This window comes from Tachysurus vachellii, chromosome 4 (assembly GCF_030014155.1).
Source record: "Tachysurus vachellii isolate PV-2020 chromosome 4, HZAU_Pvac_v1, whole genome shotgun sequence".
NCBI classification, from domain to species: domain Eukaryota; kingdom Metazoa; phylum Chordata; class Actinopteri; order Siluriformes; family Bagridae; genus Tachysurus; species Tachysurus vachellii.
In genome coordinates, this window is record NC_083463.1 from 527592 (window position 1) to 542500 (window position 14909).

General features: G+C 38.1%; 1 protein-coding gene across 1 annotated transcript in view; it reads left to right on the forward strand.

Annotated features, from left to right (window-relative positions):
- Positions 1 to 885: 885 nt before the first annotated feature.
- The window catches only part of itgb7 (integrin, beta 7), a 22212-nt gene continuing 8188 nt past the window's right edge, over positions 886 to 14909 (forward strand). Inside the window, exons 1-5 of the mRNA XM_060867302.1 lie at positions 886 to 1025; positions 11603 to 11676; positions 11857 to 11936; positions 13091 to 13286; positions 13498 to 13668. Coding sequence (XP_060723285.1) covers positions 11616 to 11676; positions 11857 to 11936; positions 13091 to 13286; positions 13498 to 13668 — 508 coding nt within the window. The 5' untranslated portion in view covers positions 886 to 1025; positions 11603 to 11615. The remainder of the gene's footprint in view (positions 1026 to 11602; positions 11677 to 11856; positions 11937 to 13090; positions 13287 to 13497; positions 13669 to 14909) is intronic.

A 14909-nucleotide genomic window follows, 5' to 3' on the forward strand; every position in this document is an offset into this window, starting at 1 on the left:
TGTCTGATTGTGTGTGTGATTGTGTGGGTGTGACTGTGTGTGTCTGATTGTGTGTGTGATTGTGTGTGTGTGATTGTGTGTGTGTGATTGTGTGGGTGTGATTGTGTGGGTGTGATTGTGTAGGTGTGATTGTGTGTGTCTGTGTGTGTGATTGTGTGGGTGTGATTGTGTGTGTGTTTGTGTGTGTCTGATTGTGTGTGTGTGTTTGTGTGGATGTAATTGTGTGGGTGTGATTGTGTGTGTGTTTGTGTGTGTCTGATTGTGTGTGTGATTGTGTGTGTGTGATTGTGTGGGTGTGATTGTGTGTGTCTGATTGTGTGTGTATGATTGTTTGTGTGATTGTGTGGGTGTGATTGTGTGTGTGTTTGTGTGTGTCTGATTGTGTGTGTGTTTGTGTGTGTGTGTTTGTGTGTCTGATTGTGTGTGTGTGAGTGATTGTGTGGGTGTGTGTGTGTTTGTGTGTGTCTGATTGTGTGTGTGATTGTGTGGGTGTGACTGTGTGTCTGTGTGTGTGATTGTGTGTGTGTGATTGTGTGTGTGATTGTGTGGGTGTGATTGTGTGTCTGATTGTGTGTGTGTGTGATTGTGTGTGTGATTGTGTGGGTGTGTGTGTGTGATTGTGTGTGTGTGTGTGTGTGTGTGATTGTGTGTGTGATTGTGTGTGTGTGTGTGTGATTGTGTGTGTGATTGTGTGTGATTGTGTAAAATCTCAACAAATGTAAGTGAGAATGATGGTTGGAAGAGATTGCTGAATGGAAACAGAAACTAGTGCAAACTCTGAAAACTGAACACTTTAATTATCAAATCAAATGTGTGTGTGTGTGTGTGTGTGTGTGTGTGTGTGTGTGTGTGTGTGTGTGTGTGTGTGTGTGTGTGTGCGTGTGTGGATAAAGCTGCTATTCACTTCTCCTCCAACTAAGCTTAAAACAATTCAAATCAGCCACACAAACACACACACACACACACACAGCTGTACTGTAAGAGGAACAGAGACTCACATTCATACAGGACATAAGGACTTCAGGGTGAGTTTAAATCTTTTATCCTCTTTTTTTAAACACTTTCATCATTTTAACGTTTTAGTTTATTCCGTGTTAATGAAGTAAATTCTCTAAAAAAAAGAAACTGAAAGCTGAAATCATTTCTGTTTTCTGTGTAAAATGCTGCACAGGGAATTGATCATTTAAATAGAATAATAAAATAAAAACAGACTGGTGTCCAGTCTCAGGAAGGTTTTTTTGTGAGAAGTTTTTTTAAACATTTATCATGAACATTGTTTAAATCTTCTTAAATATAAATACTCTGAAATATTCACTTATTCATTATATGATGTTTACTTTTATTATTCAGATTATTAATATTTTAAAGCAGTTAATTAACTAAAAGTTATTTTTTTATTAAAGCTTCAGTACTTATTTTTGGAGCTGCTTTTATTTTCTGAAGCATGAATTCTGACCCTGAACAGTTTCTACATCTTGTTGAAATTTATATCAACATCATATTTTATGAAAGACAAAAATTATACTACTTATTTTTATATAAAATTATAAAAAAAAAAAAAAAAAACTTCTGGCAACCTTAAAAGTGATTTTATTAATCTGAATGTGGAACTCAGTGAATTCAGTCAAACATTGACTTTAAAGATTAACTTGTCCCTGAACACCATTAACGTTTCTCACAGAAATGTTCAGACTCTGGATTCGACCAACAAGGAACTGATGCTGATTGTTTTAACTGTTAAAAGTTTTGTGTTTAACTGCTGTGAGTTATTTAAAGTTTAAAAGAAAAATAAAATCACAGGAATTTAACTGCAGATTTAATTAAACATAGAGACGTTCTGTCATTGTGTCTCTGGGGCAGAAAAGTGGCACTAAAAAGCTCAGAGAAATAAATAGAACAGAACATTTAGGACAAAAGTGTTGGTTAGACGAACTTTAGGAGTTGTCTGGATGGTTATGGGGTTATTCACGTCTTACTCTCACGTCTCACTTAACACTTTTAGATTCATTAATGCTGAGTATTTTAAACATTATCACTAATTATTTCCACATCACATAAAAGTAATTAATGTTTCTTTGTACCAGTTTTGTTCTACTTCAGTAATGTAATTATCCATTTCTGATTCTTACATGGAGTGATTTCAGTTGTTGCCCTTTAACTTCAGACTAACTTCTGAGTATCGATCTAAATCATCAGAACGTTGAGGTCCTAATTAACACAAATCATTAAGATGCACATTTATTACACCAGAAGGTTAGTGATGTCTGATCTAATAGAAAGTAGAAATACTGAAAGAAGTTTAAAAGTGTAAAGTTTGTGTGCAAAATGAAGTTCATTGTGGAGGCAGAGACTCGCTAGTGCACTGAGAACGTTCTCATAGAGTTTCACTGACCGCAGTGTTACAGTGCTCCAGTTCAGAGTCACACAGGAAGTGTGGTTTAACTGTGATACACAACTTCCTTATAAACATGTCTGCAGTCTGGCTCTGAGAGAGAGAGAGAGAGAGAGAGAGAGAGAGAGAGAGAGAGAGAGAGAGAGAGAATAGAATAGAATTTGAAAAAACTTATTTTTTACAGAAAAAAAGTCAAAAAAGATAATTTTTAAAAAGATGTAGTTTAAAAAAAATATAAAGTTTGTGCAAATTGCAGTTCTTTACTGACAACACAACACAGTCCTCTACAACACCAGGTTTAAGTTCTTTGTTTTTATAAAACACAAACTCGAGCAGAATTCTGGACTTTATTGGTGCTGTAGTGACCATTACATCATTGGGACAGACATTTTGTTCAACCTAATTTTTTACTGATGTAAATACACTTTTGCCCCAGAACAAAGTTTAAAATCTGGCATCAAACTCATCTTTTGTGTGTGTTCTTAAAACCAATTTTCAGTGAATACAATTTTCTGTAAATACTTTCAGTGTAAACCTTTGTTGAAAACAATAAGAATATTCTGCAAAAGGGTAAAAAGAGGCAGAAAGATTGTCTCTCTTTGGAGGCAGAAAGGACATGAGTGACTGTCCTGGGGACACAACAGAGATAAAAGTATTGAGCGCAATGTAAAATTCTCCATTGTAAATCTCCAGGTTTTTTGTCACTGGTGGCTTATAGACTGACCTCCACTCTGGAAGCTCCTTCTCACTCAAACAGAGGACAGTGTGCCATGGTGTGTCCACTCTCCCTCTGAGTGACCTCTTATTAAAAGCCTTAACACATGATTTGTACATTGTTTTTCCCAGAACATTAAAAAAGTTCATGTTTGTAGTGTTTTTACAGTCCAAAATGTGACCAGTGTCTTTTTGCTCACAGTCTACAGACAGTGCAAGTTCAGGAAAAGGGTCCTCTGAGTCTGGGCTTTCAGTTCCACTACAGTAGTCTGTTAGCATTGCTCTCTCCTCATGTGAGATGATCAAAGTCCACTTTTGGAGCAGCTGGCTCACCACACTCTCATATCTAGGTGAGCAGCTACTCCATAGGTGAAGACCAGCGATGTCCACAAGGTGTTTAAGGTTGGTGACACCAGACGTGAAAAGAGACAGATATACTCTTCACAGCGCGATAGTGTCCCCGACGTCCAGATGTGCCCTGTACACCAGAGGCTCCTGAAGTAGCCAGTGATGAGAGTCTCTGGCTGTGGGACTTTGCAATTTAAAAAGTCTCCTGATTTTACATTTACATCATGTGACACTCTGTTATCCAGAGCGATAGTGCTTTTAAGTCTCTATCATTGAATACATTAACTCTGGTTCACTAGGTTACAGACTTTTTTTTTTGTTAAACACACATTCAACAAAAAGGGGAGAAAGTGCTAGTTCATGTGCATTCTGGGTTCATTAAAACATAGTGCTTTGTCCAGTCTCATGTCCTTGAAGGATCTTAAAATCGCAGTGGTCACTGTTTCGCAACTAAAAAGACTTAAGCCACTTTTGTTTGTAAAAACTGTAAATGAAAGGCAACAGTTCTGCTCTGTAAATGTATAAGACCTTGTCCACTGGGTGCAACTTATCCCAAAATAAGTCCAATAAAATTAACTGAACTTTTATTAACAGATCTGTAGGAGGGTTTATACGTTACTTTGTGCCACAGTGATGTGCTACCAGATTATTGATGATTAGTGTGCGCCCCTGTAAGAGATTTTGGGCAACATCCACTTCCACTTTTCTAGGCGACCAGTTTTTTCTATGACCCCTTCCCAGTTTCTTTGTATGAAAGAATCACTTCTCAGGTACACGCCTAGATACTTAAAGCCATTCAGTTTAGGTATCTCACCTACACACTGGACGACAAACACAGCCTCACTCTAAGACCAGTTGATTTTAGCTGAAGAGACCAATTCGAATTCTTTGGACACACTGTGTAATGTATCTATATCACTCTGATTTTAAACCAGTATTACGGTGTTGTCTGTGTAAGCTGATGTGTGGATTTGGGCATTTGGGCAGTGAGGGATTGAGAAACCTTTTAGTTATCCCTTAGCCTGTTCAGGAAGGGTTCAATGGCTAAATGTAAAGCATCCCTGAGAGAGATCAGCCCTGCCTTTAACCCCTACACACCTTAAACGGAGCACATAAGCCACCTGAGCTAAAGCATTAAGTGTTTTCCACAGGTAGTTGTGCTCAACTCGATCGAAATCTTTTTCTTGATCTGTGGATATGAAATCCATATTCAGCCCAAATAGTTTAGACAGACTAAAAAGTCTCGAACTAACGAGGTGTTGTAAAAAATGGACCTCCCTCTTATGCAGTAAGTCTGATCTGTATTTACAACCTCCTCCAGAACACTTCAGTCTTTTAGAGTGAGTTTAAACCTTGTGCTTTAAACTCAAGGAGGTCCCATAGCTTTATTATTTTGACTCTGAGGGCCTGAGTATGGTTTTGGTCTTCTGTTGATTGTGATGACTGAAGTTCTGTCATCTCATCATCTAGTTGTTTCATAGACTTATACAATTCTCCTGTGACATTAAGTGTACAGGTCACACATCTGTTTTGTTTGATTTATAAATCTCTGCTTGAGAGAGATATGAAATTAAATGAATACATACAATTCAAGTTTAGAATTAACTTAAAAATACTAACTAAAAGATATCCGTAAAATGCTGGTCATTCAGTGAAACAGTGTTAAAATACCAGTAAGCACACTTTGGTTTAATACAATTTAAAACTGAAACACATAAAACCAAGCTGTGGTCTAAAAAACCAACTGAGCTAATAACACAACTTTTGATGACATTTAGGTGGTGACTGAGAACATAGAACTGGTCTAACCTTGCTAGTGATGTTTCACCATCAGAAGCATGAGTGCAGCTCTTCTGTGTTTGAGTTCTATTAAAAGTTCTCCAAATGTCACTTAGTTCATGTTTTTTAACCATGTGCAGAAGTCTTTTTCGAGAAGGTATGTGCGGCTCTACATGGTTGTGGTCATTGTTTTCTAAAGTGCAACTAAAATCACCACCAACAAATAAACTATTCTGTGTCACAGGTTTTTAAAACGCTACGTAGTTAATCTAAGAAAGCTGTTATTTCCACTGGGGAATCTGGAGCATACACAGTTTAGCTCTCTTTCTGCAGTCTCTAGCACCATTTACATTTAGAGATGTAATGTGAAAGTCCTGCATGAGTATATAAAATAAGATAAGCACAAGAAAAGACACTTGAAGTCCACGAAGACCAAGAAAACTGTGGCGTGTCATCATCATCATTACTTAGAAGGTTGTTAAAGCCTCAAAGCACCCTTCACCGATTAATCGCTTTATGGCAGTTTGTTCAAGTCCGGAAAATTATTGTTAATCTGTACCATTTTCATATTTTTTCTGATTTTCAGGAACTGTTTGATCTCATTTTCATTGTACTTATTACCAACCCGATTACCCCTAGTCGTGATACAGACAGTGAGATCAGGAGGGGGCTCTTCATTGTTCAGCTCACTAGCAAATTTTAACCTGCTTATTTTCTGCTTTTTTTTGCGACTTCTACCATTTTGTCATTTTCCTGTGATTTTCTCTTTATGGGTGTTTTAAGTACAGTTTTTTCAGGTTCCCTTCGTCTGTGTTTTATGTTAAAATGTTTTACTTTATCTTCAGTTACACTCTTACAGTCTTTAGTAATCATCAGTTCAACATCAGTTACAGTTTCTGTTTCAACACTTTGCTCAGGTGAAGCCTGCTCAGTCTGAGCAGTGGGAACAATGGTTCCATTGTTACTCACCCCATCACTGGGTACTCTGTGTTTTCAGTGATTTTAGACTCTGAGGTTCCTGGTTTCTCTGCCGTAGAACTAATAGAGACATCTTCAGAGTCATTTGCTGCATCCATGACCAGAGAGTCTGCCTTGAATACTCCGTCATGCTGAGCAGTCTGATCTGGCCGGTTACTGCCCTGAATAGATACTGTACATCTCTCACATCAGACAGGAGGGTTTTGCTGTCTGAGGCTCGTGGCTGTCCGGTTCTTCTGCAGCCAAAACACCTCATAGACACAATTGACACGTAGATCATGTAATCAAACCTGTTTATTTTGAAAGTTATCGTATGCTCTAATTCAGTGCTGTTGTTATTTAGGATCATGTAAGTAAACCTTCTGAATGAGCAGACATGTTTTGCCAGGTCTGATTTGCTTCCGATGTTCATCTTTTTAATCGGAGAGACAAGCTTGTTGAAAATGGAGAGCTCTCTTTCAAATAACTCATTGGAAATAAAAGGGGGGACATTAGACAGAGATACTTTTTGGTTATAAGAGTGAGAGCACATGGGTAAGTGAACCCCTGAGTACAATGTCCTTCTGAGTCAACAGGACTGCATTTTCCATCGTGTTCACAGGCAGAACTACAGCACTGACAAAACTTTCCGATGCCCAACCACATCCTCTGCAGCCAGGTAGCACCGAGAGAGAGTGAGAGAGAGAGTGAGCGAGAGAGAGAGAGAGAGAGAGAGAGAGAGAGAGAGAGATAGAGTGAGAGAGAAAGAGAGAGAGAGAGAGAGAGAGAGAGAGAGAGAGAGAGAGAGAGAGTAAGAAAGAGAGAGAGGGAGAGATAGAGAGATAGAGCGAGAGAGAGATAGAGCACGAGAGAGAGAGAGAGAGTAAGAAAGAGAGAGAGGGAGAGAGAGAGAGAGAGTGAGAGAGAGAGCAAGAGAGAGTGAGAGAGAGAGAGAGAGAGAGAGAGTAAGAAAGAGAGAGAGGGAGAGAGAGAGTGTGTGTGTGAGAGAGAGAGATTTGATTTTTGAAAAAAAAAAAGAACAAATCCAGTCAATTATAATATAATAATAATAATAATACTAATAATAATTATAATAACCTTTATTTTTTATAGCGCCTTTAAAAGAACATCTCAAAGCGCTTTACAAAAGCAAAATAAAAACAAAAAAATTACACACATAATATAAAGATTAAAATTAAAGCAACAGAAATAGACTATAAAATAAGCACTATGTAAAATTACAATTAGTCAAATTAAAAGCTACCCTAAAAAAATAAGTTTTAAGCAGAGATTTAAAAGTGCCAAGAGATGTTGCTTGCCTTCTCTCAGTTGGTAATGAATTCCACAGTTTTGGAGCTAGTGAAGAGAAAGCCCAATCTCCCATCGGGAACAGTTAAAGGAACAGTTAAAAGACCAGTTTCAGAAGAACGAAGGTCGCGAGATGGAATATAAGGAATTAAAAGATCAGCCAAATATTGAGGAGCTAACCCGTGTAAGGCCTTGTAGGTAAGCCTTGTTATCAAACATATTAAAGGATGTACAAAGAACGACTCTCCATCAACAACCTCACATAACACTCTGTTTTGGCACCCTACTTGCTCAAAGTGTCCAAGGTCACTCATAAACTTATATCGATATCGATCAACATCCTGGATTTAACAAAATTATAGAAAACAGTTGTTACACTGGTCACCAAAGTCTGTTCAACCTACTGCTGACATATATCGCCATCTTTGCTTGACCAAGCAGGAAATTCAATAGTTGACATTTACAGCACCTTCTGCAGACATATTTAAACCCAAGAATAAAAGTTCTCATTAAAATTGGTTTCATTAAAACATTTAAACATTGCCTGCAATGTTCAATTCAATTCAATTCAATTCAAGTTTATTTGTATAACACTTTTTACAATGGACATTGTCACAAAGCAGCTTTACAGAACATAAACATAGAACAAAAGATAAACATAAGGAGAAGTATAAAGAATTAATATAATAAAAATTCAAGATATATATAGTTCACAGTGTGTATGTATGTATGCATGTATGAATGTATGTATGTGTGTATATGTATTTGTCCCCAATGAGCAAGTCTGAGGAGGCTCAGGCAGCAGTGGCAAGGAAAAACTCCCTTAGATTGGTAAAGGAAGAAACCTTGAGAGGAACCAGACTCAAGGGGAACCCATCCTCATATGGGTGACACTAGATGGTGTGGTTACAAATATACAAGTATCACAGAGTCCAACTGGAGCCGGTAGATCTGTAGATGTCTGAGGATTCTCACAGAGTCAGCCAATGTAGAGAACAGAGGCTTTTATCTGGAGCAGTGCATAAAGGCATGATAAACAGTCTCTGCAAACAAAAAGGACTTTGTTGACCAACGTTATGATTTAAAACATATGTTATGTGATAAAAGCATTGACAACAATTGCACTATGTAAAATTCTCCATTGTAAATCACCTTTGTTTTTTGGTAATAGTGACAAAGTTCACTGCCCTCCCCTAAATGGAGGACACTACACCAGAGTGTGTCCATTTTACCATTTAGAGTATTTTTGTTCACATCTTTGACAACATTGGTACATTTCTTTACCAGATGATATCTTTGGACCAAACAAAACAATTTATTATAACATAAAAAGTCCATTTACACTCCTCTAAATTGGGCATATGGGGGCACAGTGGCTTAGTGGTTAGCACGTTGGCCTCACATCTCCAGGGTCGGGGTTCGATTCCCGCCTCCACCTTGTGTGTGTGGAGTTTGCATGTTCTCCCCGTGCCTTGGGGGTTTCCTCCGGGTACTCCGGTTTCCTCCCCCGGTCCAAAGACATGCATGGTAGGTTGATTGGCATCTCTGGAAAATTGTCCCTAGTGTGTGATTGCGTGAGTGAATGAGAGTGTGTGTGTGTGTGTGCCCTGCGATGGGTTGGCACTCCGTCCAGGGTGTATCCTGCCTTGATGCCCGATGACGCCTGAGATAGGCACAGGCTCCCCGTGACCCAAGGTAGTTCGGATAATCGGTAGAAAATGAATGAACGAATAAATTGGGCATTAAAAAGAGTTCAGGAAAGTGGTCACTTTCATCCGGGCGTGTAAACCCATCTGCATATTTTTCTAGCCTTGTAATGTCCTCACCCATGATAGCACCTTACCATTTCATCAATAACTGGGCCAGCTCTCGAGTCGACTTCATTATAACTGCAGTGGCGACTGCCTCGATGTTTAAAAGATTAGGTCCAGCTAGTCATACTATATTTCTGAGTGTGGTCACATATGCTGTGTGGAGTAACTGTGTGAGGCCAGGGAAAGTCCCTTGATGTGACAGGTCCAGTTACAATCCGAGGACCAGTGGCTCCTGTGGTTCCTGTAGCAGCCAGTGTAAGGAAGTTACAGTCTCAGTTCTGTGTAACTTGAAAAGTGACCAGACTTTGAACATGTTGCGATAGAAAGCAGGCAGTTATCAGAGGTTTGTTTTCTGTGGATTCATTCAGAACAATGACTTGTCACAGCCCCTCAAAGTTCCACAAGATGACAAAGTTCCACAAGATGACAGCAGTGGCAGCCTTCCAGTTTGAGTCTATACAACTTGAAAGAAATCTTTAAACAGATTGAATATGAAAAGCTGCTAATCTGCTTTGCACACGTATCAGTCCTTGCCCTCCTTCATCTCTGGGTAGTTATAAAACACCCAGTGGCACCCAGTGTAAATTATCCTAGAAAAAATCAACTAAATAGACTGATGCTATTAGGTTATTGATAATTAATAAGATAAGATATACCTATATATATATATTCATCCCACAAGTGGGAAATTTCTCAAATCCGTGGTAATATGCGCCCTCTATATGACAATTTGGGAAGGAGAAAATTCCCTTTGTTTAGACGCCCTTTTAACTTTTCAATTATCCCTTCAAATTGTTTCTTTACATTCTGCTCTTATCCCCAAGGTATTTGTGCCCAGGTTAACCCAGGTGGCAGACGTGGTCCCCCTTGTGACCACCCCAGCTTAAAAGGCCTCAATTTCTGCCAGTTGACTTTTGCAACATAGCGTTAACATCTCTCTGTCCACTAATCAGAACAATAATGTCATTGGCGTAAGCTGAGAACTTGAAAGCATTATCACACCCTGGAACACACAAACCGTTACTTTCGGTTCTGAGTTTACTCAACAATGGCTCAATTGAGATGGTATACAGTATCCCAGACAATGGACAGCCTTGCCGGACCCCCCGTTCACACTAAAATGAGCAGACATGTCACCATTTATCTTCAATAGACCTTCAACATCTTAAGACCTTCAATAGCTGCCCCTGTGCTCTGACTCCAACCTCCTCAGTAGGGATATGTGATAAATACAATTACACTATGTAATGTAATGTGGTGATAGTAGACTTTTCGATGGGACCCTCTCACCCTCTCCCTTATCACCCTCTCTGTCCCTCTTTAAGTCCCTTTTAAAAACGTATCTCTTTTCCTCGGCATTTCTATAGTTTTCCTTTTCATTCTCTTCTTACTGTTTCTAATTGTTCTATTATTGCTTGTTTTAGTGCTTCAGTGTGTATTTTTGCATTGTTCAATTCTATTTCGCTTTTTATTATTTCTCCTGTCTTAATATAATTTTTTTTTATTTTTCTATGTATTTTTTTTTTTATTATTATTATTATTTATTAACACCTGTTATTGTACAGCACTTTGGTCAGTCCTGTGGCTGTTTTAAATGTGCTTTATAAATAAAGTGAACTGAACTGAACTGAATATATAAGGGAAGCACTCGCTAATAAACACCACCAATCACTACGCCACTCAAAACAAGACACACGTTTGCTATATCAGCATTTTAAAAAAATAAATAACAATCGCGCTGTTCATTCGCGACACAGACAATACATTCTCATAGCCGATCTTTTCTCCTACAGCCAAATGGCATGGCACCGTGTAAGAAAGTCCAGGTCCTCACTACCTGTGACAGCTCATGACTTCTCAGGAACAGACAGTGAGAGACTGAGACATTTCTCTCGACTGGGAACTTCTGTTTCTTTACATTTTAGTTTGTGTTTCAGGACAGTGCTGTTTTATTTTTGTAGTAATTAATACATCACTTCAGTCAAAACACACACACACACACACACACACACATACACACACACAATTTGAATAAGGATAAGCTGAATAACTGCGAATGCAGTGAAGAAGCTTCTTATGATGATGTGATTTTAACAGTTACGTCTCAAAGAGCCGAAAGTGAGTGTTAATGAGCAGATTGTTTCTCCTTGTCACTATAGAAAATAAAGTCTAATCCGAGTTTTTCTCCCCACAATCCTGAAGTAAACACTATCACTGTGTGATGTCTAACAGATTAATTCAGTGATCTGTAGCTTCATATTAACCAAATGTTCTGTGTGCTGTTCTTCAGGGCTCCAGGAGTCATGATGTTTGTTCTAGCCTTTGTCTTTGCTCTTTACACTGCGCCCCTGAGATGTACAGCAGGTAATCAGATATAATCAGACATCAACATCAGATCAACTCCAGTCTCTGTTACTGAGCTTTATGCTGAAATGTTTTTCCTTTTGGTTTGGGTTAAATATCATACTATTATACGACCAGTGGATGAATTCTTTGTGTGTGTGTGTGTGTGTGTGTGTGTGTGTGTGTGTGTGTGTGTGGTAGATCCATCTCCAGTGTGTCAGCCACGCTCTACATGCTCTGAGTGTTTGAAGAGTCCAGGATGTGTGTGGTGTAAGCAGAAGGTAGGTTTCCTGAAGTGATGACATCACATCTGGTGTAATAAACAGTGTGAAGTAATTCACAGTGAAACACGAGATTTTGTGTGATAACACTGAGAGTAGACAGTATTGTCTAATAGAATATAATGTGTTACAAAGAGACATAATGAAATCAGATTTCAGAATCGATTAAATTTACCCCATATGTATTTGCTGTATACATGTTTTAATTTTTATTTATTTATTTATTTATTTATTTTTATTTTATTTATTCGAAAGGGACAATGCACATCAATCAACATTTTTTGTTTACACTCAAAATGTAAATGTGCCAGAATTAGCTGATGTTTATACATTTATTTATTATTCTTTGCAGTTTATGAAAATGTCCTCATGCAGGCTACACAAATTTAAAGTTGGATTTAAATGCATTTAAATACGTATAAAAGTAAATACAGCAATTTGACTGGTTTGAGTTTTGAGCATGTTATCAGAAGTAAACAGTGTGTTTGTGTGTATATACTGTAAAGGGTAGGTAGGTAGTGTCGTGGTAGTTTTGAGGTTTGAGAGAATTTCCTGGTCATTTTCCATCGTCTGAAATCTAAAGTATTGATGTGACCATCATCATCAACCTGATGAGATGAGATGAATCAGCAACACTTTGCTGATGTAGGTGTGGTTGTGGTATTTATCTCCGTAACCCTGGAAGTAACAACTAGAAGTGCTAGAATTCCTGTGAATTGAGTTTAAGAATGTGTATATAATGAACATGAACACATTAATATTTATCTTAATAACAAATTCAATAAATAAATTCTGATAATAATCTAATTATTAAATCCAAACTACAGTCTCTAATGGATTTTTGCAGAAGCTAAAATAATTTATTAAATAAATCTTTTGCTCCTCTATAAATTCCTATAAGCCGTGAAATTAAAACATAATGGCAGAAGTGACCGTAATAATTGTGGATTTAGTGTTGAATTTAGACGATTGGTTTGGTGTTTGTTTTAAATGATGTCATATTTTTGAGGTCATGCTGAGTAAAAAGATATGAGACAGTCAGCTGGTAAAGTCTTGAAAGTTTTAAGGTTTTATGCACCAGTCTAGCCCCGCCCACTGCTAGCCCCGCCCACTGGGAGAACTACAGACTTTTTCACAAACTTCTCACTCTGCAGGATTTTCTGAAGTCTGGAGAATCAGATGAACGTAGATGTGATTCTGCTGAGTCCTTGAGGATGAGGTCATGCCAGAGTGAAAATATGATCGATCCAAAACCCAATATTTTCATCATGAAAGAAAATGAACTGAACAGTGACCTCACAAATGTGGTGCAGCTCAAACCTCAGAGCCTGAACGTCAAACTCAGAGTCGGTGAGGAAGACCTTGACTTCATGGTGTATTGTTATACAATCATTTTATCAGTGCATTGAAAATAAGACCTTCATAAGACCTTCATAAACTTTAAGCAAAAAGCTTTTCATAAAACCTTTAAGAAAAGCTCTTTGCATTAAACTGTATCTGACATGAAGACTGCATGTGTTATCATTGTTCATCCTCATTAAATGCTCTCTTCTATATAAAGGTGTGCCACAGGAATTTAAAGTGGAGTTTAAGAGAGCTGAGGGTTATCCCATAGATTTGTACTATCTGATGGACCTGAGTTACTCCATGAAGGATGATCTGGATAAGATTAAAAACCTCGGACAGGACATTCTGGACAACCTGAAGAAAGCCACAAAGACTGTCCGCATTGGTGAGAAGACTGGGTGTCACCATTACATCTAAAAAGCATGGTTCTGATAGATTATGTCGATGAAATAGATGATGTGAATGATGCAATATGATGTGGCTAGTGTATGTAGATGGTGTAGATGTGTGGATGGTGTAGATGGTGTAGATATGTAGATGGTGTGGATGTGTGAATGGTTTAGATATATAGATGGTGTGGATGGTGTAGATGTGTGGCGGTGTTGATGTGTGGATGGTGTGGATGGTGTAGATATGTGGATGGTGTGGATAGTGTAGATATATACATGGTAGGGATGGTGTATATATATGTAGATGTGTTGATGGCGTAGATGGTGTGGATGGTGTAGATAGTGTAGATATATTGATGGTGTGGATTGTGTAGATAGTGTGGATGGTGTAGATATATAGATGGTGTGAATATTGTAGATGGTGTAGATATGTAGATGGTGTAGATGTGTAAATGGTGTGGATAATGTAGATATATAGATGGTGTGGATTGTGTGTATATGTAGATGTGTGGATGGCATAGATGGTGTAGATAGTGTAGATAGTGTCGATGGTGTAGATGTGTGGATGGTTTGGATGGTGTAGATATATAGATGGTGTGGATGGTGTAGATGTGTAGATGGTGTGCATGGTGTAAATGTGTTGGTGTAGATATTTAGATGGTGTGGATGGTGTGGGTAGTGTAGATATATAGATGGTGTGGATGGTGTGGATAGTGTAGATATATAGATGGTGTGGATGGTGTAGATATGTAGTTGGTGTGGATGGTGTAGATGTGTGTATGGTGTAGATATGTGGATGGTGTAGATATATAGATGGTGTGGATGGTGTATATATGTAGATGTGTGGATGGCATAGATGGTGTGGATGGTGTAGATAGTGTAGATATATTGATAGTGTTGATGGCATAGATGTGTGGATGGTGTAGATATATAGATGGTGTGGATGGTGTAGATGTATAGATGGTGTGGATGGTGTAGATGTGTAGATGGTGTGGATGGTGTAGATGGTGTCTCTTTAAATATAAATGAACGCAAATGAAGAACATAACAGGAACTTGATCATCACATTTCTTCTTTAAATTTTCCTGAAAAAGATTTAACTTGTTTTGCTAATCAGGAACACTGAACTCATCAAGAACATGAAGGACTCATCATCTTCTAGTGTGAACACAATGTTGGGTTTAGCCTCAGTCACAACACAACACTGTTTTAGCCATGATATTATTTTCCCTTTAAA